At 44.3% G+C, this 24,660-nt stretch overlaps 1 protein-coding gene across 1 annotated transcript in view; it reads left to right on the plus strand.

Moving 5' to 3' along the window:
• Window positions 1–24,660, plus strand: part of LOC125617511 (eukaryotic translation initiation factor 1-like) — a 29,771-nt gene that overhangs the window by 3,468 nt on the left and 1,643 nt on the right. Inside the window, exons 2-3 of the mRNA XM_048805724.1 lie at window positions 22,927–23,091; window positions 23,222–23,409. Of these exons, the coding sequence (XP_048661681.1) occupies window positions 22,927–23,091; window positions 23,222–23,409 (353 nt within the window). The remainder of the gene's footprint in view (window positions 1–22,926; window positions 23,092–23,221; window positions 23,410–24,660) is intronic.

Here is a 24,660-nt window from a genome sequence, read left to right on the forward strand (position 1 = left end):
CTTATTTTCTTTCTAATCAGCGCACTGTGAAGCTCTTTGGCAGTGAGACCATTAAGATAAGTCTGGCGCACGCAAGATATTGTTGTGTTATTTAGTTTGACATCAGGTCTGCTTCCCACCCAGGTTCATCTGTGGAAAGCCATCTGTGAAATACATAAGGATCTTCTCTGGACAAGAAGCTAGGGAGAGTTAGGCCTGGCATTGCGAATTATCCGAGGCTCTCCCACGGCAATAGATTGCCCAATGCACGTGACCTTTCTCTTGACTCTGCTAGGAGGATTCCTCGTAGTAGCTCTGGAGATGGGCGTAACCCTTTAGAAACTGAACAGAACACCTTTAAACTTTTTTGGAGAAGAACATTCTATAGAACTTCTTTGATGTTTCCCCATAGAGCATGGGATCTATTTTGCCAGAGTCTAGAAGTTCCATCCGTCCGATGGGCTTGCCCATCCTGCCCCTGCTTTTGAAACCACTTTCTGTGTTCTGTAGATTTTTCGCCGCTTTATTTCTCTTAGCTCTTATTTCTCAGCCAGCCCATTCCACGGAGGAAAACCCCATTCCCACCCTCTGCACAGGACATGGGTGGGACTCATCATTTTACCCTCCCAGCTGCTCTCTTCTGAGATATGCAGTCCCCTCTGGGCCAGGGAGCCCATGATTCCTTCCCTCACTCAGCCTGGAGACCCCACCTTTCACTGCCTCACCATTTGCACTCCTAGACTCAAAGAAAAAACTCTCAGGTTTTATAATCCAAGAGCTTACAGCTTTGGAATCTCCACCCCTCACTTAGGACACATGAATTTGTTTTGTATAATCTCTACCATGTCAGGGTGGGTGGGAAAGGAAAACATCTCCACCTCCCAAGATAATTTTTCAGAAAGTAAGGAAATGATACAATGCATTCTCAGACCCCAGTATTTCTAGAGGACTCTGTCCTGGTCTTGGGGACAGGGGACAGGTGTGCCCCTATCCAGGTCTCCCAGATCACCCTCTTCATTCCACTCTCTTCTCCTCCCACTTAGAGACACATTATTTCATCCAGAGCACAGGGGTAGGACTCAATTTTTACTCATTGCAGTGAGTTCCAACTTCAATAAAATAAAACTTGCCCATCTTAAGTGTATGGTTAGATGAGTTTTGAAAACGTTTATGCTCCTGTGTCAATCACCACTATTAAGATATGGAACCTCTGCATCACCCCCAGACATGATACTCTGCACTCCCTCCTGACATCCTTCAACAGGTGAACACATAAATAGCATTTCACAATGGAATATAATTTGGCAATAAAAAGAATGCACTGCTGATAAAATAGCAACATGTATGAATCTCAAAAACATTAGGCTGAGCAAAAGTTGAGAAATATCAAAAAATGCATACCGTATCAATTCCATATTTCTGGAAATCTATTATAGGCAAAGATTTTCTCCAATGTTTTCTTCTGAAAGTTTTCCAACTTGGGCTTTCCCCTTTAGGACTATGGTGCATTTCGAATTTTTTTTTCCCTTTGGTGTGAGGTAAGAATCACCCAGTTCTAGCACCATTGAAGAGATTTTCCTTTTGCCCGTGGAATTGCTTTGGTGGTTTTGTTGGATATCACTTGCCCCTTCAGGTGTGGGTCTATTTCTGGACTAATCTATTCCCTCCTCCACAGAAAATCTTAATGAAGCTTCTCCAGAAATCTTCACCACCATTTATCTTAGGACTATTAGCAAAAAAAAAAAAAAAAAAAAAAAAAAAAAATCTCTATAAAAGAATTCAATGTTGTTAAACCTTCTATTTCCTGTTGCTCTGTCTTGCTTGGCCACCGGCCTAGAAGAGATCAGCACTCCAGGTGCTGAATGCTCCTTTACTAGTTTCTCACAAACATTTATGGACTATTTAATATACACTTGATCTTAGCCAAAAGGCCGAGAAGCGATAGGACTATTTAATATAAATAACAACATATATAATAGTTTGTAGAAGTGTGTTTGCAAATGCAGAGTGTGATACGAAAACCAGATTCTTTTAACCAGGCCTCTGGCCTTGGGCTGAGCTTCAGAGAGATGTTTACATTTCAAGGATAAGAGAAGAGGTTACTAATTTGGCTCCATGGTAACAGCTGGTGGCGGGGGCAGGAGAATGGGGAGAAGCTCTCCCCTTCTCAGGCTCTGTCCTTGCAGGGTTAACTTGCCCAGAACAGTGAAACTGTTTATGTGTGAATGTCTGCAGACTGTGAACTCCTGGGCCCCTTCCCTTACACACTGGGTATAAAGTTCTGAAACTGCCTGAACTCAGGGTTCAGGGAATGGATTGATTACAGCAAAAGCTGTACCCTCTGAACTTGGCTGCAGCCAAATAAAACTGTTTCCTGCTATCTTCGATACCCTGCCTCGTCTGTCCCCTGCAACATTCCATTGTGTTAATTATCTATCCCCACTCCAAAATCACACAGTCTTGATTTCTTTAGACTATGATAAGTCTTGAAATCAGTTGGCATGGGCCATCCAATTTTGTAGTATTTTTCCCAAAAATTGTTTTGGCTACTCTGCCCCCTGCCTTTCACACGTTTAGAATCCTATTGTCAGTTTCAACAGAAATGCCTACTGTGATTATGTCTGTGATTGCACTGAGTTTATACAGTTGGCCCTCCATATATTCAGGTTCTGCATCTATGAATTCAACAAACCTGGGGTCAAAATTATGCAAAAAAAAATTGCACCTACTGAAAATGCATAGTTTTTCTTCCTTGTCATTATTTTCTAAGCAATACAATATAACAATGGTTTACACAGCATTTGCATTGTATTTTATTTAGAAACAGGGTCTCACTGAGTTGCTTAGGACCCTGCTAAGTTGCTGACGCTGGCTTTGAACTCTCGATCCTCCTGCCTCATCCTTCTGAGCCACTGAATTACAGGTGTGCACCACCATGCCCAGCACAATAAGTGCTCATTTTTTCACATGATTTTTATATATCTTTCAAGACAATCATATGGATTTTCTTCCTTTTTAATAGAGAAACTTTCATTGATTGATTTTCAAATGTTAACCCACACTGGATTCTGGGGATAGATCCCATCTGGTTGTGGTGTATTATCTTTTTACATACCATTGAATTCAGTATGCTGATATATCGTTCAGGACATCGTGCTCATGAGGTACATTAGTCTGTCATTTTCCTGTCTTCTAATTCCTTTCTTTTGTGTCAGGGAATTCTGATCTCATAAAATGAGTTAGGATTGTTTGCTATTTCCTTAAAGAATTTAAGTTTGGTATTAGTTCTTTCTTAAATATTTATGGCATTTTTGTCTTGCTAAAGACCATATTTGTCTTGACACTAGAGACCTCGATGGCTTCACTGGTAAATCCCATCAAATATTTTCAAGATTGTTTTTGTTAGTTTTTTCATTGCTGTGACCAAAACACCAGACAAGAACAACTTAGAGGAGGAAGTCTATTTGGGGCTCAAGGTTTCAGGGGTCTCAGCCCATATATGGCTGACTCCATTCCTTTGAACCCAAGGTGAGCAGTGCATTGCGGGGAAGAGCCCAGTGGAGGAAGCTGCTCAGCTCATGGCAGGGGTCAGGCAGCAGAGGGAGGGGTGCCAGGTAAGGGCTCTCGGGAACAGCCCTCCCAGGGCACACCCAAAAGACCCACTTCCTCCAGCCACACCACCTCTGTGCTCAGTGACCACCCCGTCAGTCCATTTACACTAGGACAGAATGATTAGGTTAGTTCCTAACATGTGTGACGCCCTCTGGTTATTCTCACACGGTCAAGATGGCTAAGATATAAACTAAATGGCAATGCTTCCCTGGCTGTCTATAAAAATCAATGTGTCATCTTCTGACATTTGGTGATTAGCAGAAAGCTCTGAAGCTGATGAGATTTGTTACTCCTTTGTAAATGACCTCTTCTTTCCAGTCCTGAGCTTGTAGGATTTTTTCCTAGAGAAACACGGTAAGCATCCCTGGGCTGGCCAGTATTTAACTCTGGAAAATCTAAGGATGGTACTTTGCAGCCCCTTGATGATTCATGTGACCTGTGAGACAGGAGCTGCGACAGGTCTCACTTCCAGGGGAACCAGTTAAGGACCATCGATCCACTTTCCAGCACTTTCTACCCTTCCCATGACAACCAGAGAAGCAGGTGCCAGATGCAGGTCCATAAAATCAAGGCACTGGGCAAATGCTGAGCCAACCCACGGAGGGCTTTTTAAAACAGATTTTGATTCATCTCCCATTTTCTGAAAGGTGTTACCAATTATTTTTATCCAGCAGTATGTGCGATTGCCTCTTCCCAAAAACTCACAGTACCTTGGTTGTCATCATTTATATTGACTCTTGTCAGTTTGATGAGAAGAGTAGTTTTGCATTTATTTATGTATTTATTTCTTTATTTATGTATTTGGGAGGGGTCCTGGCTATTGAACTCAGGGATATTCCACCACTGAGCCACATCATTCTCGCCCACGTCCAGCGTGGGCAGCGGAAATGGGGTTTCCCTTGGTGACATGGGCTGGCTGAGAAGTAAAACTAAGAAAAATAGAACTATGAGAAAACCACAGAAAGTAATTTCAAAAGCAGGGGCAGGACGGACAAGCTGATCAAATGGATGGAGCTTCTCGACTCTGGCAAAAGGGAGTCTGTGCCTGCTTTATTTATATTGGGAAACATCAAAGGCCTTCTATAGAATGTTCTTCTCCAAAAAAGGCTAAAGCTGGGCTGTCCAGTTCCCAACGGGTTATGTCCATCTCCAGAGCTACTAGGAGGGATCTTCTTAGCACAACGGAGAGAAAGGTCACATGCGCTGGGCAATCTATTGCCACGGATAGTTCACAATGCCAAACCTTAATCTCCCTAGCTACCATACCGGGAGAAGACCCTCATAATTCACAGATGGCTTCCCGTACATCCCCAGCCCTATTTTGCATTTTATTTAGAGACAGGGTCTCACTGAGTTGCTTAGCACCTCACTTTTGCTGAGGCTGGCTTTGAACTCGTGATCCTCCTGCCTCAGCCTCCCAAGCCATTCAGATTACAGGTGTGTGCCACCACACCCAGCTTGCATTTATTTTAAATAATATGTATTTTGAATATATTTTATTAACACATTTCACTTATATTTTTTCAAAGGAAAATTGCCTACTCTGGCTTTAAACCCTTCTCTATTAAAATATTTACTTTATTTTATTATTGGAAATACTTTTTTTGTTGGGCACAGTGGCACACGCCTGTAATCCCAGCAGCTCTGGAGAATCGAGTTCAAAACCAGCCTCAGCAATCTAATGAGCCCCTAAGCAACTCAGTGAGACCCTGTCTCTAAATAAAATACAAAGAGGGCTGGGGATGTGGCTCAGTGGTTGAGTGCCCCTGAGTTCAATCCCTAGTACCAAAAACAAAAAAGGAATTGTTTATACATGAAGTCTAATAACCCTTAATCTATCAAAAAGAAAGGAAACATTTAGACACAGTTGTGATTTGCTTTTAAATTTCACATATCCAATTGTTAACTTGTATATAGTTGACCTAGTATTCTTCTCTAAAAAGTGCCTGGCATTAAGATCATGATCAACACCAAGTTCCAGATCTGGGGTGTAGCTCATGGCAGAGCACAGGTTTAGCATGCTGGAAGTCCTAGTTTCAATCCCCAGCACCAAAAACCAAAGAATGTTCTGTTTTGCAAAATAAATACATACATAAATTTTAGATTTATTTTCTCTTAGAACTTTCTGTATTAATATTTTATGTCTACATACATGTTATAGTTTGGATCTGGAGTGTCACCAAAGGCTCATGTGTTGAAGGCCTTGATCCCCAGTTCAACATTGTTTAGAAGTGGGGCTTTGAGAAAGGGATTGGATCATGAGAGCTCTGACCTCACCATAGCTGAACAGACTATTGGGAGGTGATGGAAACTGTAGGAGGTGGGACCTACTTTGGGGGTGTATCCTCAGGGTCTATATCTTGTCTCCGTAAATTTGTTTTTCCCAGTTATTTTGTCACAGTAACAGTAAGCTAACACAATAAATAAAGTAAAATTAAAAGTTGTGAAAGCATGATATATTGAAAACTGATTATTAATAATGACAGTTACTATGTCAGAAGTAATTCTACAAATGTTCTGAAAGATTTACTCATTCTTGTTAGGGATCCATTAAGATCCATTTAAGAAAATAGAAAACTGGAGCTTTTAGAAGTAGGAAATTAAAAAAAAAAAAATCAGAGCCCCAAAGAAGCAGAGTGGGAACCTGAAACAAGGTGTGTATCTCAGAGTCCAAGGTCTTCTCAGTCCAAGTTTATGACTTAGGTGCCTCGGAGTCCAAAACTCAGGGTGTGGCTGGGGAATGTAGCTCAGTGGTAGAGCATGTGCTTAGTGTGCATGAGGCCTTGGGCTTAATCCCAAACACCACAGAAGTAAAACAAAACTAGGATGTGTATGTGAGTCTGATATGCCACTCGAGATGGCCCCTCCTGTTCCACTATGCAACAGGACCAAGGAAACGTGAGCTACCTCCTTGCTATCTTTTGTTTTTTTAAATGTTGGGACAAAAAAAAAAAAAAACACTAAAGATGATTTTATTATTGTTGTTGTTTATTTTCAGACATTTGTTTCTCTATGAAAAAGGCGGGGGGAAGGAACGAAATGACAATTGCATAGTTCACACACACACACACACCCAAAAAAAAAATCACAGAGAGGACCGGGAGAAGGGGAGGTAGATAAGTCAATGGGAGAAGGGTCCCCATCACGGCAGCAGGAACCAGTGAGCCAGGGCACAGAAGTAGCCCCTTCCTCCCACGATCACTGTCCTGTCCCCCTTGTGGTCTCCAGCCCCTTATGAGGTGGACAATGAGAAGTCCTTTAAGGCTGGGGCTGTAGCTCAATGGAACAGTGCTTGTATAGCATACTCAAGGGTCAGGGTTCTATCCCCAATACTGCAGGGGGGGAAATCCTTTAATAGATCTATACAGTGCAGGAAAAAAATTTAGAATTCTTTGACTTTTAATATTTATGCTTTTTTAAGTTTTTTTAACATGCACATGCACCAAGTTTTCACATATGATATATCAGACAACCCCCACAACTTCATGAGGCAGATGCTGTCTCTCCTTGCAATTGTGCAGGTGACGGAGAGAAAGTGAGACTCCAGTGACCTGGTGCACGGCTGTGCTCCTAACGGCTCTGGACATATTGGCCTGGACAAATTGGCTTGAGATGACTTGACTCTGGCCCTGCTGGCATAGCCTAACCTGGAGCCCCCAGTAAGTGCCTGGAGGCAGCCCCCTCCTTGGATCCCAGAAACGGCAATGACAGTGTGCCCCTCCTCCCGTCAGGGTAACTGGAAAGCACCAGTGTGTCTGAAGGCAGCTGGATAAGCCCAGGCTCAGGTCAGAGGCTTGGGGAGATTTCCCCAGGGACTGGGCAGAGCCAGCGATGCTCCTGTTCCACCGTGGGGACTCTTTCCGCAGACCTGTCTGCGGCCCCAATGAGCTGGCCATGTCAGCAGCCAGCAGACCCGAGACTGCTCCTTAGCAGCTCCCTGCAGGCACACACAGTCTTGTCCTGACCAAGCGCCTGGACAACTTTGATTAAATCCTCTCTCTTCAGGCTTCTCCCCTGCATGGTGTGTGGGACCCCGTGGACCATCCTCACAGGGTTTCAGAGAAGCCCCTCACCCACCCCAGGCACAGGAGGCCCCACTGCATGTCCTGGGGTTGCTGCCCACACACCTTCGAGCACTGGCCTCAAACCTGCTGGGTCCACTGTCCCCTGCTTTGCTGATTTTCCCATCCCACTCCCTTTGCCATTCATTTATAGACTGTTGTTTTTTTTTTTTTTTCCTAACTCCAGGGATTGAACGGAGGGGTGCTTAACTGCTGAGCCACATCCCCAGCCCTTCCCCTTCTCCTTTTCCTTCTCCTTCTCCTTCTCCTTCTCCTCCTCCTCCTTCTCCTCCTCCTCCTTCTCCTTCTCCTCCTTCCCCTTCTCCTTCTCCTTCTCCTTCTTCTTCAATTTAGAAACAGGGTCTCACTACGTTGCTTAGGGCCTCACTAAGTTCCTGAGGCTGGCTTTGAACTAGCCATCCTCCTGCCTTAGCCTCCAGAACCACTGGGATTACAGGCATGCACCACCGTGTCTGGCTCAAAATACTTTTTAATATAGTATCTTAAAATCATATTCATTACACGAGCAATTTATGATTATATGTACATAAAGACCTTTTATTAAAAGCAAACATTGCAAACATTGGTTCAAGAGGGCAAAATTTCAGTTAGGATGAATAAGTTCTGGGGATCTAGGGCACAGCATGGCAACGTAGTTAATAATAATGAATTATAGACTTACATATTAGGAAGAGAGCAGATCTTAAATGCTCTCACCGCAAAAACTGATGAGTGCATGAGTGATGGATAGATTAATTAGCTTCATTTAATCATTTCACATTTAATCAAAATATCATCTTGTGAACCCTAAATATATACAATTTTTATTATATATTGTCGCGACCCCTCGCCAGCAAGGGAAAACATGACACAGGATTCTTCTTTCAGCAGTTTATTCAGGCCTTGATTCAAGTATCATCTTCTAGCGACCCCCCGCTGCGCGCCCAAGCACAGCCTAATAAAGCCTCCCGCATACCAATCTTAAGCTGCCACGTGGACCTTTCTCATAGGATAGGAAGGGATTGCATGCCAATTCTCCATATTAGGAGTTGTTTGTCACAGGCCACAGTGGAAGCCGGCGCCATCTTCTAATGGCGGCCACGGTCTAATTAGAATGGCTCACCACAATATATATTTTATTCTCCATTAAACTTTAATAAAGCTGGAAAAATAGGCAAACATTGCAGTTGTATTCAGATAAAAAGTCCAAGTTTAGATAAAAAGTCTCTTCGCCATTCCTTCCCCAACACTAATCAAAGTCCTTTCCCCAAAAGTTACCCCATTATTGCTGAGGCCCCTGCACTGGGTGACAGGCCTCTTGGCCATCCAGGGCTGGCAGCCTCCCTCCCCATCAAGAGGGCACCCCACCCTGATTTGGTGATTTAGGAGGTTCAGGGAGGGGGAAGTTGAGCTCAGCTCCGGGTGAGGAAACCCCACCCCTCACGCCCTGCCTCAAGCCCGGTTTCCTGTCCTGTCTGTGGATCAGACTGCAGCCAGACGATGACCCAGAGATTCCTGTTCTGCTGACACTGCCAACTCACCGGGTCGCTTAGAGCAGGTCACTGACCCTATCTGGGCCTCAGCTCCCCTTCTATTAAGAAGCAAAGTAGGGCTGGTGCTGGGGCTCAGTGGTAGAGCGCTTGGCCAGCATGTGTGAAGCACTGGGTTCCATCCTCAGCACCATATAAAAATAAATAAAATAAAAATTTTAAAAATGCATATAATATAGAAGGAGGAGGAGGAGAAGGAGGAGGAGGAGGAGGAGAAAAATAGCTGGGCGAAGGGATGCCCACTGGTAATCCCAGCCACTCGGGATTACCAGGAGGCAGGAGGATCATAAGCTAGCCTGGGCAACATCGCTAGACCTTCAGCAACTGAAGAAGACCCTGTCTTTAAAATTAAAATAAAAAGTGGAGATGTTGGAGATGTTGCTCAGTATTGAGCACCCCTGCTAAGAGCCAAGTATATGATGCATGGCATTTTTGGTCGAAAGGTGATGCCAGCTAGCCATTGAGATGATATGATTATGTTAAGATTTGCATTCATATGGATATTGGGCTCCTGCTGTTCACCTAGGCCGGCTACGGGACTCCTGGAGAGTTCCCATTGGTTGGGGAAGTACAGTAGGAGGGAGTTCCGGGGGAGGAGCTCTCTGCGGTCCGGGAGGAGGCCGCGTGGGTGGAAAAAATCTGCCCGGGCGGTACCGGACATTGGCGGCAGTTTCAAAAAATAAACTTTGTTCCTGCTTGAGTGGCTCGTGATTTTGTGCCCAGCCAGACTGCGGCAACTGGCGGCCCGCACGGGGAACGCCTGAAGCTTGGAGGTGAGTAAAATTGCTCGCCCCTGAGGGAAGGCAACAAAATGGGTGACCATTTCAAAAAACAATGTGCTCTCGTTTTGATTTATCTTGTTTTTGTTTCAAGCTGCCTATCCCTAGAATTTTCTCAGGCAAACTGGGAAAAATGGTTGGCTCAAGGTTTGAAGTTGTTCGGCCCTGAGAAAGAGAAAATTGATACAACTATTCTTTGTTCGGTTTTTGTTTCATTCTGTTTCGGTTTTGTTTTATGCTATCTTATTGGGTTGCGTTACCTTTATAGTAGATTAGAAACTAGTAAAAAACAAACCGAAAGACTGTTAAGTAAATTGTTAGAGGTCCAGACTATGGTAGAAAACATGTTAGGTCAAGCGAAAGAGAAGGTCTCTCAAGCTAGTCAGACAGAGGAAGATTTGAAGAAAGAAAGCTTAGAGGAAAAACAACCATCAGGCGGGGAATTACAACAGGAGGCTGCTACTAACCCCGTTCTATCACCAGAGGGCGTAATTCAACCAACAGCTCCATCTACAGCTGAGCGGCCCTCAACTCCCGTAGTTGATGGACGGAATCCTGAGGCAGGACCCCAAAGATTAGCATGCCCTGTACTTGAGCAGGCAGGAGGGCAACGAATTCACCGTGCTTTAGATTTCAAAACAGTGAAGCAATTAAAGGAGGCTGTAACAACCTACGGGCCGCAAGCACCCTTCACTGTGAGCATGGTCGAATCCATTACCAACTTAGACATGACGCCAGCAGATTGGGCTAACATGTGTCGATCTGTGCTAAATGGAGGACAATATTTGTTATGGAAGGTTGCCAATGAGGAATTTTGCATGGAGACAGCTAGGCGAAATGCAGCAGCCGGTTACCCTCAAAGAAATCTAGATATGTTATTAGGAAAAGGACCTTATGAGGGTCAACGGCAACAAATTGAATATGATCCTGGCGTATACGCACAAATTGCTGTAGATGCAGTTAGGGCATGGAAAACTTTACAGGGGCATGGAGATTTACAAGGACAATTATCTAAGGTAATACAAGGAGCTAATGAACCTTACGCTGAATTTGTAGATAGGCTTATTCAGACAGCATCTAGAGTATTTGGAGATACAGAACAGGCAATGCCATTTATAAAACAACTGGCTTATGACCAAGCAAATCGTTGCTGCAGAGAGGTCATCAGACCATGGAAACATGAAGATTTAAACACATATATTAAATTATGTAGAGACATTAATGAACAAGGGCAAGTCTTAGCAGCAGTACAACAGGCTTTAGATGCCAGGCCAAAAACATGCTATAATTGTGATCAAACAGGACATTTTAAAAGGAGTTGCCCCATAGGAGGAGGGTTTAACAAGGCTAGGTATCAAAGGAATAGAATACCGGGTATTTGCCCACGATGCCGTAGAGGGAAACATTGGGCTAATGAATGCCGTTCTCAAACCACCATAGAAGGTATTCCGTTATCAAAAAACAGACAAGGACCAAGTGTTTACCCACGATATCGTGGAGAAAGACATCAGGCTCCATTGCCAAAAAACGGACTGGAGGGCCCAATGCTCCGGGGCCCAAAACCACAAATATACGGGGCAGTGGAGGAACCCAGCAACACCATCAAGGTAGTGCCCAGGACGCATTATCCATTAAATCCCTCATCAGACAAACTAGAGGGAGCGCAGGGTTGGACATCTGCGCCTCTGCCAGAGCAGTACTAACTCCAGAGATGGGAGTTCAAATCATTCCCACAGGAGTAAAAGGACCTCTTCCCCAAGGAACAGTAGGCTTATTATTGGGACGCAGTTCTTCAACACTAAAAGGACTTATGATAAGTCCTGGGGTAATTGATCCCGATTATGAAGGTGAAATAAAAATTATAGCTAGTTCTCCAAGAGGTATATCAGTAATTTCACCAGGAGATAGAATAGCACAGTTATTAATAATACCCAGCCTACATGATAAATTTTCCAGTCGTACTGTAGAAAGAGGTTCCAGGGGATTAGGCTCCACAGGTGTAGATTGGGCTATGCTGTCTTTAAATCTAGATTCTCGCCCAATGCTAAAACTAAATATTCAAGGACATGACTTTAATGGGCTACTTGATACAGGTGCAGACCTTAGCATCATATCTCATCAAGAATGGCCGAAACATTGGCCATTACAACAAGCCACTCAAACGCTTCGAGGCCTAGGAGTGGCAACTAATCCCCATAGAAGTGCAATGGTATTAGATTGGAAGGATCCTGAAGGATGTGAAGGAACTATACAGCCCTATGTATTGGATCATCTTCCTATAAATTTATGGGGACGAGATGTCCTAGATCAATTAGGTTTGACATTAACAAATAACATCAATCCTAATGCGCCCACTACTAGGGCTAGACAAGGCTTTAGGAAAGAAGAAAGATTAAGAGAACAAGAACAAGGTATGACAGCACCAATTCAAATAGATCAAGAAACAAATAGACATGGATTGGGTTTTCAGAAAGGGCCACTGAGACAATCAAAATTACTTGGAAATCAGAAAGACCAGTGTGGGTTCCTCAGTGGCCCCTGACTAAAGAAAAGATACAAATAGCCCATGACCTGGTCAAACAACAATTAGCGGAGGGACATATACAACCTTCCGTATCTCCCCATAATACTCCCATTTTTGTCATTAAAAAGAAATCTGGTAAATGGAGATTATTGCAAGATTTAAGAGCCATTAATAATGAGATGGTTATTATGGGACCTGCTCAATCAGGGATTCCCCAATTGTCTGCTTTACCAAAAACCTGGTATGTTTTAGCTATAGATATTAAAGATTGTTTTTTTTCAATTCCAATTCATCCCGAGGATAGTCCACATTTTGCATTTACTATCCCTGCACTAAATCATGAAGGTCCTGATCAGAGATATGAATGGAAAGTACTCCCTCAAGGGATGGCTAATAGTCCAACTATGTGTCAAATTTATGTTAACAAAGCAATCCAGCCACTTAGAAATCAAAATCCTGAACTACAAATATTTCACTATATGGATGATGTGTTATTGGCACATAAAGATAAAAACACATTGCTAGAATGTTATGCCACACTTACAAATTTATTAAAAAATTATAATCTAGAGATAGCAATAGATAAAGTACAATTAAATCTTCCAATTAATTATTTAGGGGTTTTATTATCCTCAACCATGGTCCGTCCACCCAAAATTCAAATACGAGTAGATCAACTCAAATCACTTAACGACTTTCAAAAGTTATTAGGAGACATAAATTGGATAAGGCCTTATCTAGGCATACCAACAGGAGAGTTGGGACCTTTATTTGATATTCTAAAAGGTCCATCAGATCCAAATTCACCCCGCATGTTGACGCCTGAAGCAAGAAAGGCATTAAAAATCATTGAAACATATATGGAAAATATGCATTTGGATAGAATTGATATAAGTTTGCCTTTATTATTTATTGTACTGCCAACAAAAAATATTCCTACAGGAGTATTCTGGCAAGAAGGTCCATTATTGTGGATACATTTATCTTATTCTCCTAACACTATTCTTACTAGGTATCCTGAGGCTGTAGGACAATTAATACTCAAAGGAATAAAAGCAGCCAAGGGAGTGTTTGGGATTTCTCCCAATAAAATTATTACTCCATATACTATAGATCAAATTGATGAGTTAGCTAATGAGTTAAATACTTGGGCAATAATCATGTGTAAATCTAATGTTTCATTTGATAATCACTTACCGTCTAATCCTTTGTTGTCTTTTTGGTCTAAACATCCTGTAGTTTTTCCAAAGATGACAAAAAAAACCCCTATCATGAATGCTCCAAATATATTCACTGATGGGTCAAATAATGGTACAGCAGCAGTAGTTACCCCTGATCAAACTTTTACATTTTTAGTACCCAAACAATCAGCTCAAAAGGTAGAGCTTAATGCAGTATTACAAGCTTTTATGATGTTTAAAGATTCTGTATTTAATTTATTTTCTGATAGTCAGTATGTAGTTAATGCTATAGTATCCCTTGAAGATGCTGGTAGGATTTCCCCTTCTTCTACTGTTTTCTCTTTGTTTTCCACTATACAAAGTCTAATCTGGGACAGAAAAGATCCATTCTTTATAGGACATATCAGGGCACATACAGGATTGCCTGGAGCCCTTAGTTTGGGCAATGATTTAGCAGATAAATCTACACATGACATACATATTTTCTCCACAATAGAAGAAGCTATAAATTTTCATAAAAGGTTCCATGTCAATGCTAATACTTTACAAAAGCGTTTTAAAATAACTAAAGAACAAGCCCGACATATAATAAAACAATGTCAAAATTGTGTGACATTTTTACCACAAGTTAATCTTGGAGTCAATCCTAGAGGACTGATACCTAACCATATTTGGCAGATGGACGTCACACACTTGCCAGAATTTGGAAAATTAAAATATTTACATGTTACAGTTGATACTTCTTCCGGATTTCTGATGGGCTCCCTTCATGCCGGAGAAAAAACTAAAGATGTTATAGCTCATTGCTTACAAAATTTTGCCACTGTGGGCGTTCCAAAACAGTTAAAAACCGATAATGGTCCTGGTTATACGTCCACCTCTTTTAAACAATTTTGCTCATCATTTGGCATTACTCACATAACAGGAATTCCATACAATCCACAAGGACAAGGCATAGTTGAAAGAGCTCATCAAACTATTAAAATGTACTTATTAAAACAAAAGGAGGGAATTGGAAAGGGGTATATATCCCCCAAAGATAAACTTAAAATAACCCTTTTTACTCTAAACTTTTTAAATTTGGATTCATCAGGGCTTAGTGCTGCGGAAAGACATTTGTATCCAAAAAATGTACATAAGCCTAAGGTACTTTGGAAAGATATTCTAACAGGACAATGGAAAGGTCCTGACCCAGTGATAGTCTGGAGTCGGGGCTCTGTTTGTGTTTTTCCACAGGAAGAACAGCAGCCGATTTGGATTCCAGAGAGATTAACTAAAACAATTTCTACAGACCAAAAGGAAAATGATTCGACTCAAATCCATAACAGCTGATATCCAGATCTCCAGCTTGGCTATTCTTACATCTGCGACAGTGATTAACCAGGATGCTTTTTTCAATATCTATTTTATTATTGCTTTTTCCCACATCATAAAGTTCTATTTTATTTTTGAGCTCATACAGACCTAGGTTAATGTTTTTTCTGATCAGTTTTATTTTTTGACTGTGGAGTTTTTGAACATTGCAATGGAGATTTCACCTAGGTAAAGCTACAAGGCCTTTACTATTGTCTTATGTGTTATATGTTACGTGTGCACACTTCTGTTTTGTGTTGTATGTCTGTATGTGCGTATGTCCATATATCACATATGAGGAGCGCTCATGCACATGGATCCAAAAAATTTTTTTTTTTTATTCACGTGATTTTAATAGTTTAATTTAATTTGGGTAAACAGCTGTTGAGGATTGTTTTAATATATGAACAAATAGAAGGTTAACAGATCTGTTTGTTTACTTTCACCTTTCCTTTTCATTATATTTAATAATTCTGTTCAGGATAATGTAAATTGTTCTAAATATTGTTTTCTTAGTACCTGTTGAAATGTTACATATTTTTTTTTTAGCATCATTGTCAAAATTCCTATTTTCATCCCAGTGCCGGTGAAGACAAAGATAAAACCAAACTACAACTTCTTCGAGAGTTATCACAACAAACCGTGTAAACTGATACATCAATGATTTATAACTCAACAAGTAATGCTCAATCAATGAGTCGATTTATTTTGGAAGGATATGGACATATTGATAGATTCCTCTGCTTTGAACTGCTTACAAAACTTGCCTGGACTATGTATCACTTGTATGCTTTATTTTGGGAGGATATGGACATATTGATAGATTCCTCTGCTTTGAACTGCTTACAGAACTTGCCTGGACTATGTATCACTTGTATGCTTTGTGATCTATTTGTTGATGCAGCGAATTATGGTAGTGCTAGCGTATCTTTGCTGATGTGTCACCAGTGATGCAATTTTTCCTAGGAGCCGTTAATTGACTTGGTGTCATGACATTTCTGTATCCTCCTCCCTTCTACTAGTGATGGTCTAATTTTGGGGGCCAACAGAGGTGAGGTAAAGAACCTCACCCCCCACCCCACTGGTACATAGGCCTATCCACAAGTATGGCTATATGCTGGACCGGTAGTCAGTGACGGGTATGAGCCAATTGCAGTGGTATCAACCTAAGACAGGAGGCTGACGCCTAAAAGTCAGTTTTCCGATGACGGGTAAGAACCATATGTTGAATTGGACAAACCTAACAGGCACGGTCCCTAGCCAGATTGCTTGTTACTTAAACAGAAGGGGGGAGATGCTAAGAGCCAAGTATATGATGCATGGCATTTTTGGTCGAAAGGTGACGCCAGCTAGCCATTGAGATTATGTTAAGATTTGCATTCATATGGATATTGGACTCCTGCTGTTCACCTAGGCTGGCTACGGGACTCCTGGAGAGTTCCCATTGGTTGGGGAAGTACAGTAGGAGGGAGTTCCGGGGGAGGAGCTCGCTCTGCGGTCCGGGAGGAGGCCGCGTGGGTGGAAAAAATCTGCCCGGGCGGTACCGGACATTGGCGGCAGTTTCAAAAAATAAACTTTGTTCCTGCTTGAGTGGCTCGTGATTTTGTGCCCTGGTTCAAATCCCCCATAGTAGGATTGAACCTTCTGCCAGGCACCTGAGAGAGCGACCTGACCCTGCTTTGTAGACTGCACTGTGGTGCCTGCTGGGCTGGTCCCCTGAACCGTCTTCCAGCTCTAAAGCCCCATGCTGCTTCCCCTCGGTGGGGGGCTGGGGGTGCCTCCCCTCTGAGTCTGATATCCCTGCTGTGTTCTTCGGTTTGTCTTCTTTCCCTTTCTTGTCTGAAGCCTCTGTCACCCCCAAGTGTCCCTGTGCTTGCCACCAGCCTCAGTCTGACCTTCCCTGGAGAAGCAAAGCCAGGCCCTGCGCGAGGTGGTGCAGAGAGGCAAAGGCAGAGGCTATGGCTGACCACAGCTTCCTCTTGACCTTCTCGGCTCCCCACCAGGGGTGGACACGGAAAGGGCAGCTGGGCATAGGGGAGAGCGGGCGTCCTCCAGAGGCCTGGGGGCTGTGCTGGGCGGGGCTGAGTCCTCTAGACCCAGGTTGATGCTCACAGCTGGAGGCCTCCACTTCCCTCAGCCCAGAGAATCCGCCCTCCACATTGTCCCTCTTCCCTACCCTGGGTCTTGTCACTTCTCTGTTCTATATCAGAGCTGCTAAAAGAAGCACACAGAATCAGACCCGACTCTCATCACCTCTGCCCTGGCCAGAGGTCCAGTGTGGGGCAAGTTCTGCATGTGCCCTGATCTGGGACCCCATTCTCCGAGCTCCAGGAATGCTCTTCACTCCAGGTCACAGAGGCCAGCCTCGGCCCTGCCCCAGTCTCCTGGGAAGGCTGGTGGGAACAGGCCCCTGGGGACTTGCACACAGCCACCTCACTGGTCTGTCTTCGTGATCTACAGCCTACAGCCCGTGACTTCCTCAGAGATGGTTGAGCAGATCAGTTGAGCAGGCTGACCAATCAGGGAAGCCCGAGGCTCCTGGGCACCTTCAGCACATGATGGATGCTCAGGAGATGGGAGGCTAATGACAGCAAAGCACCCCACAGTGAGGACCAGTGGCCCGTAGGAGCCTGTTGGTATCTGGGAGGGGTCTGCCCATCCCTCGGGGTCCACATCAGCAACCAGCAAACTATGGCTCTGAAACTAAGAATGGTTTTTATGTTGGAAAAAAATAAAATAAAATGAAAACAATATTTTATGACATGAAAATTGTAAGAAATTCCCATTTCAGTGCCTACAAGGAAAGTCTTACTGGGACACAGCCAGGCTCATGCTCAGTAGCTTGTAGCTCTTTGCCCAAAACAATAGCAGAGGCATGAAGCCCCCAAAACTGAAAATATTTCCTCTCTGGCCCTTTGCAAAAGAAAGCCTGTCAACGTCTAGTCAAGAGAAATTCTCAGAGTGCTGGTCCCTCCGAGAATCCCTGCTCAGCACTGTCTCCCAGCTCCCCCATGTTTGCCAAGGACCCTCCCTACACTTCCTTCCTAGAATGGAATCTCCACCTCCTCTGTGTGGGTCTCCTGTGAATCTCCTTGTGATTCCATCCTTAGATGAAGCCACACAAATCTCTTCAAGATAAACTCCCTTCTGTACCTTGGGCTTCTGCTGAGACACTAACGGGTAATCAGTGCCTTTAAACTTCCTAGATGCCCTAGTGTTTGAAGTAAAAATTTGTGAAGCACACGCCCTCGAGCTAATCAAAGGGCCTTTGTCTGGAGTGCTGTGTGAAACCTAGACCTGGATTTGTTTCCTCAACTCAGCCCTGTGTGAACTTGGGCAGGTCACTGTCCCTCTCTGAACCTCCATTATTTTTCCTCAGAAAATGAAGGGGATGGAGATGATTCTGAAGCCCCTTCCTATGAAGCTGTCAATGAGCCCGAAATGAATGCTTTCCTGTGCCCTCCTTGGAGTTACCAGGTATATTAGTTCATTTTCTGTTGCCATAACAAACTACGTGAAGCTGGGTACTTATGAAGAAAAGAGTTTGGGAGGCGATAATTCCAAGATGGTGCAACTCCGTTATCTCATCCTCTGGAAAGGGCCCCCTTGACTGCATAACAATATGGTGGATGGCACGTGTGAGAGAGAGAGAGATCACATGGTGAGACAGGAAGCCAGAGAGACCAGGAAGAGGCCAGTCTCAACCCTTTTTATAATAACTCATTTTCACAAGAACTGACTCCACAAGAGCTGCATGAACTCCTTCCAAGGAGCGGCTCTCCTAATGACCTCACCACCTTCCAAACTGGCCCACCTCTTCAAGGTTCTACCCCGCAACACCACACTGAGGACCAAGTTTCCAACACGTGAACCGTAGAGGACAAATCACATCCAGACTCCAGCACCAGGGACAGCATATACCACGGACCCAGAGAAACCCACGGAGCCAGCCCGTGGCAGCGAGTCAGCAGGTGGAGGGGCCTCTGTGGAAGGTTCCAGCACCAACTGATGGAAGGGGACAATGAGAGGAGAACAAAGTTAGAAAAGAGGTGGGACCGGAGGAGGCACCAGACAGCAGAGGAAGGAGCCCAGCAAGGACGGGTCACTTTAAGTCTGGATGCCACGGCCTCACGTGAGTTCAACAGAGAGGGCACACAGTCCCAGGAAGGGTACACAGTCCCCCATCCTCTCGCCACTCATCCTTGAGGTTCAGGTAGCCTCGGGGCATCCAGGGATGGTTACCTGGGCCTTTCCCTCAGAAACCGCGGTGTCCTCCCCTCCTCCTCCAGTTCTCACTTTCTTCCTGGGTTCCTCTGGGGACCAGGCTCCGCTCCACGTCCAGGGCAAGGAAGTCTGGGTCAGCTGGGGCCTCAGGCAGACCAGAGTTTCTGTTCATGGCTCAAGAGCTGAACGTCTTGGGGAAAAGGGAGTAGGCAGCGGGTGGTAAGGCTATTAAGAAATCATTTTTAATTGCATTGGCTGTGATATTAATTTGCTATGTAGAGAGATGTTTTTTAGAGAGATGCATGATGAATTATTTAAGGGCGAAATGTCAGGACATCTGTAATTTATTTTAAAATACTTCTACGTAAAAAATACAGTGAGCTAGGCAGTCTCTCCTCTGGAGATGGCTCACATTTGCCCTCAAATATGTGCCCCCTGCTTCACCCCAAAGGCATCCCTCCCACCCATGCTCCCTTGAATATCTACTTGCCTAAATAAACCTCTGTCTATGGCTTTGAAAAAAACAAATACAGTGAGTTAAAAATACAGAAGCAGGGCTGGGGTTGGGGCTCAGCGGTAGCGTACTTGCCTGGCGTGTGTGAGGCACTGGGTTCGATTCTCAGCACCACATATAAATAAATGAATAAAATAAAGGTCTGTCAACATCTAAAAATATATTTTAAAAAATACAGAAGCACCCGGACCCTGAGCTCAGGTGACATGAGGCTGCTGCAGGCACCTCCTGCTCCTCTTGGAAATGAGACCAATGACCTGACCCTGTGCAGAAATGACAAATAGACACCCTTCTGAGCCTGCTGGCTGACTATAAAAACACACCACTTCCCAGCCAGCACCCAGTAGGACTGCAGTTCCCACCCCACCCTCTGGCCCTGAGCTGCATGCCCAACATGCCCAGGGTGTTCCCACAGTTATAGGATGATGTCCAGTGCTGCCCCTGAACCACCTCGTGGAAGCCAACCTTGGTCTCCTCTCTCCCTTCCCCTCCCCTCTCCTCTCCCCTTCCTCTTCTCCCAACTTGAACTCACAAAACTTCACAGGATGGAGACACACTCCCAACCCATGCTATGTCTGAGCATGAGGCCTGTGGAGTCCACTGGTATTTAGGACTGTGGTCAAGGTCAGTTGTCTTCAGGCCTTCCTTCTAGAGAAGATGGATAAAACCAGGGCTCAGGAAATGGATACGGGAGAAAAAAGAAAGTGTGGAGCCTCATTTATATTGACCACAGTTTCCTTCCCTTCTAGGAGGCTGGACTAGGGTGTGACAAGGGACCTCAGAGTTCCCTGCAGCTGTCAAGGACAGGCAGCTCTGAGGCTTCTTGGGGCCCAGAGATGTTCCCTGCACCTGCCGGGAGGAGGTCTTCCAGCTCCAGCTTCCCCCAGACCTATCTCCAGAGAGACCATCTTTCCAGGCCTCCACTTTCTCAAATGCCTTCATCCTTCTCAATTCTCCCTTCTCAGAGGTGCTGGGAGAGACCTGATGAGTAGGGACCACAAATCTCCTCAGCAACCTTGACCTTAACCCAAGGTCTCAGGAAGGGGTAGACTGGTTGGGGGGAGCCCTTCCTCCCCCCTCCACCTGGCCGGCGTGTGTCCTTGACTCCAGATGAAGCGCTGGACAGGACCATACAGAAGGCAAGAGAGAGAAGCAGAGGTGGGGAGAGGGTTCAGCTGCCTGAGGGCCAGCAGGACGCAGATTCTGGGATTCTGGCTGTGGGTACAAAGGGGCTGCTTCCCCTCTGCCACAGCCCTGCAGAGCCCGCGGATCTGAGTCCTTGAATGCCATGTCCCTAGGAAAAGAACCTGAGCCTGGGTCCCGGGGAATGGAGGGAAAGGTCTCTGTGAGCAGGCCTATGCACACCCAGGAGCTGGCAAGAGCAGATATCAGCAAATCACTGTGACCTGCCAGTCACCAGACCCAGCACAGGGCCTGATAGGTCTACCGATATGTGACCGAGGACTGGATCCCTGGGCCTCGCTCCATTTCTCCTCCCTAGCTGGGCCTCAAGAAGTGGAAAACAGTATCCATGCAGCTTGGTATTTTCAGAATCCTTCCCAGGTGTCCCCAGATGAGCTCCCTCCCTGAGGAAATGGGCCTCCACATGCACCTGAGAGAAATGTCACTTGCTGATCCCAGGGAAGGACTGACCCCTCTATACAAGCAGCTTCCCCATAGGGAGCCCAGAAAGAACAATAGATTTTTCTACCTAAAAGATAATTTATATGGGGCTGGGGCTGGGGCTGGGGCTTAGCGGTAAAAAAAAGGTAATTCTTACAAGTTTAAGAATTGCTATGAGAACTAGTATTGAATGCTTATAAAATGATCCATCTGGGGGCTGGGGTTGTGGCTCAGAGGTAGCACACTTGCCTGGCATGTGTGAGGCACTGGGTTCAATTCTCAGCACAGCATATAAATAAATAAATAAAATAAAGGTCTAACAACAACTAAAAATTTTTTTGAAATTATATGTGAATGATAAAACACACTACAGACAATATTTTGAAAAATGTGACAGGTCAGAAAAAAACAATATCTGAGTCATACAGAGATTACTATTCAGAATGTAAGAAGAATTTGTGAAATCAATAAGTAAAAGGGAATAGCTCAGTAGAGGAAACAGAAAAGGCAGACACTGCCATCCAGAGAAACACCCACGGAAAATTAATACAGAGAAGACAAGATCAATTGCATTAGTAAATGGGAAAATGCAAATTAAAACCAACCATAAGAGGGTCATTTTGCACCCATTAAATTAATAAAAAGTTAAAAGGTTGGTGATTCCCAATGGTGATGAGGTTATGAGAATATTGGCAGTCTCAAAAGCGATTGGTAGCAATATAAGTTAGTGCGTCCTTTAAGGAATCAATTTGTCAAGATTTCTCAAAATATTAGATGCATATCCACTTCCTGCCGACAATTCCATTTCCAGGGCCTATGTGAGAGAATAAATCATGTGCCCACAAAGAAGCATATTTAAAAGGTTATTTGTTGCAACATTTTATATCATAGTGAACCTTAGAAACAAATCAAATAGCCATGAATAGGAGAGGAACTAAATAAATGATGCCCCCTCTCTAGGGCAGGGCTGGAGAAGAAGGACACAGACCTGCCTGCACTTACCAGACCACCAAAGCCTATTTAGTCCAAAAAATCAAGCTGCAGCCAGGCGCAGTGGTGCATGCCTGTAATCCCACCAATTGGGAGGCTGAGGCAGGAGGATCATGAGTTCAAAGCCAGCCTCAGCAACTTAGTGAGGCCCTAAGCAACTCAGCAAGACCCTGTCTCTAAATAAAATACAAAAAATGGCTGAGGATGTGGCTCAGTGGTTGGTTAAGTGCCCCTGGGCCTGGGTTCAGAAATCCCTGGTACCAAAAAAAAAAAAAAAAATCAAGCTGCTACATGACACATATTGTAACACCTCAATTGTATCAGACTATATAGACACACTGTGTGTGTGTGTGTTGTGTGTGTAAACAGGGAAGAGTACGTGCAAGAATCATCTCAAGATGCTGCCAGAGGCCAACTCACTGAGCTCTGGAGCCTCTCGCTTTAACCCTCTGGCTCCACAAAGCTCTGTCCCCCCACCCCCACCCCCACCCCCAATGCCATGACCTTCAGTAAGCGGAGGAAAAAGGATTGTATAGTATGTCCCTATCCTGGCTATCCAGAACCTCCGCTCTTTCAACTCCTTTGCTGATGCAAGCAAGGGTGATGACCTGCTTCCTCCTGGCTGTGAGGACTATATTCACATAATAATTCAACAGAGAAATGGCAGAGAGACCTTTACTACTGTCCAAGGGATCGCTGAAGCTGGGGAAGGTGTTTAAGAAGGAATTTGCTGGGCTGGGGCTGTAGCTCAGGAGTGGAGCACTTGCCTAGCACACATGAGGCACTGGGTCCTATCCTCAGAACTGCATAAAAATAAATAAGCAAATAAAGGAATTGTGTCCATCTACAATTAAAAATTTTTTTAGTAAGGAAAAGAAGAAATATGCCTGCAAGTGTACCATAATCGAACTTCCAAAGTATGGAGAAGTAATTCAGCTGGAGGATGACCAGCCCAAGAACACAGGCCAGTTCCTGCTAGAGACTGGACTGGCTAAAGGCCAGCAGGGGAAGGATCGTGGGTTTTGGGGGGGGTTTTTTGTTGTTGTTGCTGTTGTTGTTTTTTTGTACTGGGGAGTGAATCCAGGAATTTAGGGACCCAACCACTCAGCCACACCTCCAGCCCTTTTTTGTATTTTATTTAGAGACAGGGTCTCACTGAGTTACTTAGGGCCTGCTATATTGATGAGGCTGTCTTTGAACTTTAAATCCTCCTGCCTCAGCCTCCTGAGCTTCTAGGATTACAGGGGTGCACCACCATGCCTGGCCTCATGGGTGTTCAGTGCAGTGGCTCACTGAAACTGAACGTTGCAATGAGTAGAATTTCCCTCTGTCTCTTGCCACGAGTTCAAAAACCTCACAGCTTATGTGAAGTAACCATTTGACGTCCTATTTTAACTTGTACTAGTGTAACTCCCTCATGTAATAAAATGAAAAGAGCCCCCAAAGTTAAAAACTAGATGCTACCAGAGGTAACATCTAGTACCAGAGGTAAGATCTGGAAGGGTGTGTGGCTGGGGTGAGACAGGAGGTGGGAAGAGTATCTTTCCTATTTCTTCCTGTATTCTGCTACATTGTTTGAGTATTTTTTCCAATAAAATGCCTTTAGGTTATGCTAGTTTGAGTTTAAAATATACCCCAAAGGTTTATGTGTTGAAGGTTTGGCTTGTGGTGCTGTGTGAGGTGGTGGATCCCTTAGGAGATAGGGCCTATTGAAGGAAGTTAGGTCAGCTGGGGCGAACGCTTGAAGGAGACACTGGGACTCTGGACCCCTTTCCTTCCTTCCCCGCTATGAGGCCTCCCAGCCATATGCTTCCTCCATAGTTACTATGCTGTCACAGGCCCAAAGCAATAGAGCCAAGGGACCATAGATTGAAACTTCTGAAACCAAGAGCCAAAATAAACCTTACTTCTTTCAAGTCAATTACTCAGGTATTTTATCACAGTAGCTGACTAATACCAGTTTAAAAAAAAAAAAAAGTGATAAAGAACCAAGCCCTGTGCACATCTGTAACTCAGGAGGCTGAGGGAGGAGGATCACAAGTTCAAGGCCAGCCTCAGCAACTTAGGGAGAACCTAAGGAGAATAAAAAAATAAAAAGGGCTGGGGGTGCAGCTCAGTGGTAAAGCACCCCTGGGTTCAATGGAGGATTGAACCCAGGAACACTCTACCACTAAGCTACATCCCCAGTTGTTTTTATTTTTTGAGACAAGGTCTTACTAAATTGCCAAGGTTGGCCTCAAATTTTTAATCCTCCTGCCTCAGCCTCCCAG

The sequence above is a fragment of the Marmota marmota genome, unplaced genomic scaffold (genome assembly GCF_001458135.2).
Source record: "Marmota marmota marmota unplaced genomic scaffold, marMar, whole genome shotgun sequence".
Taxonomy (NCBI): Eukaryota; Metazoa; Chordata; class Mammalia; order Rodentia; family Sciuridae; genus Marmota; species Marmota marmota.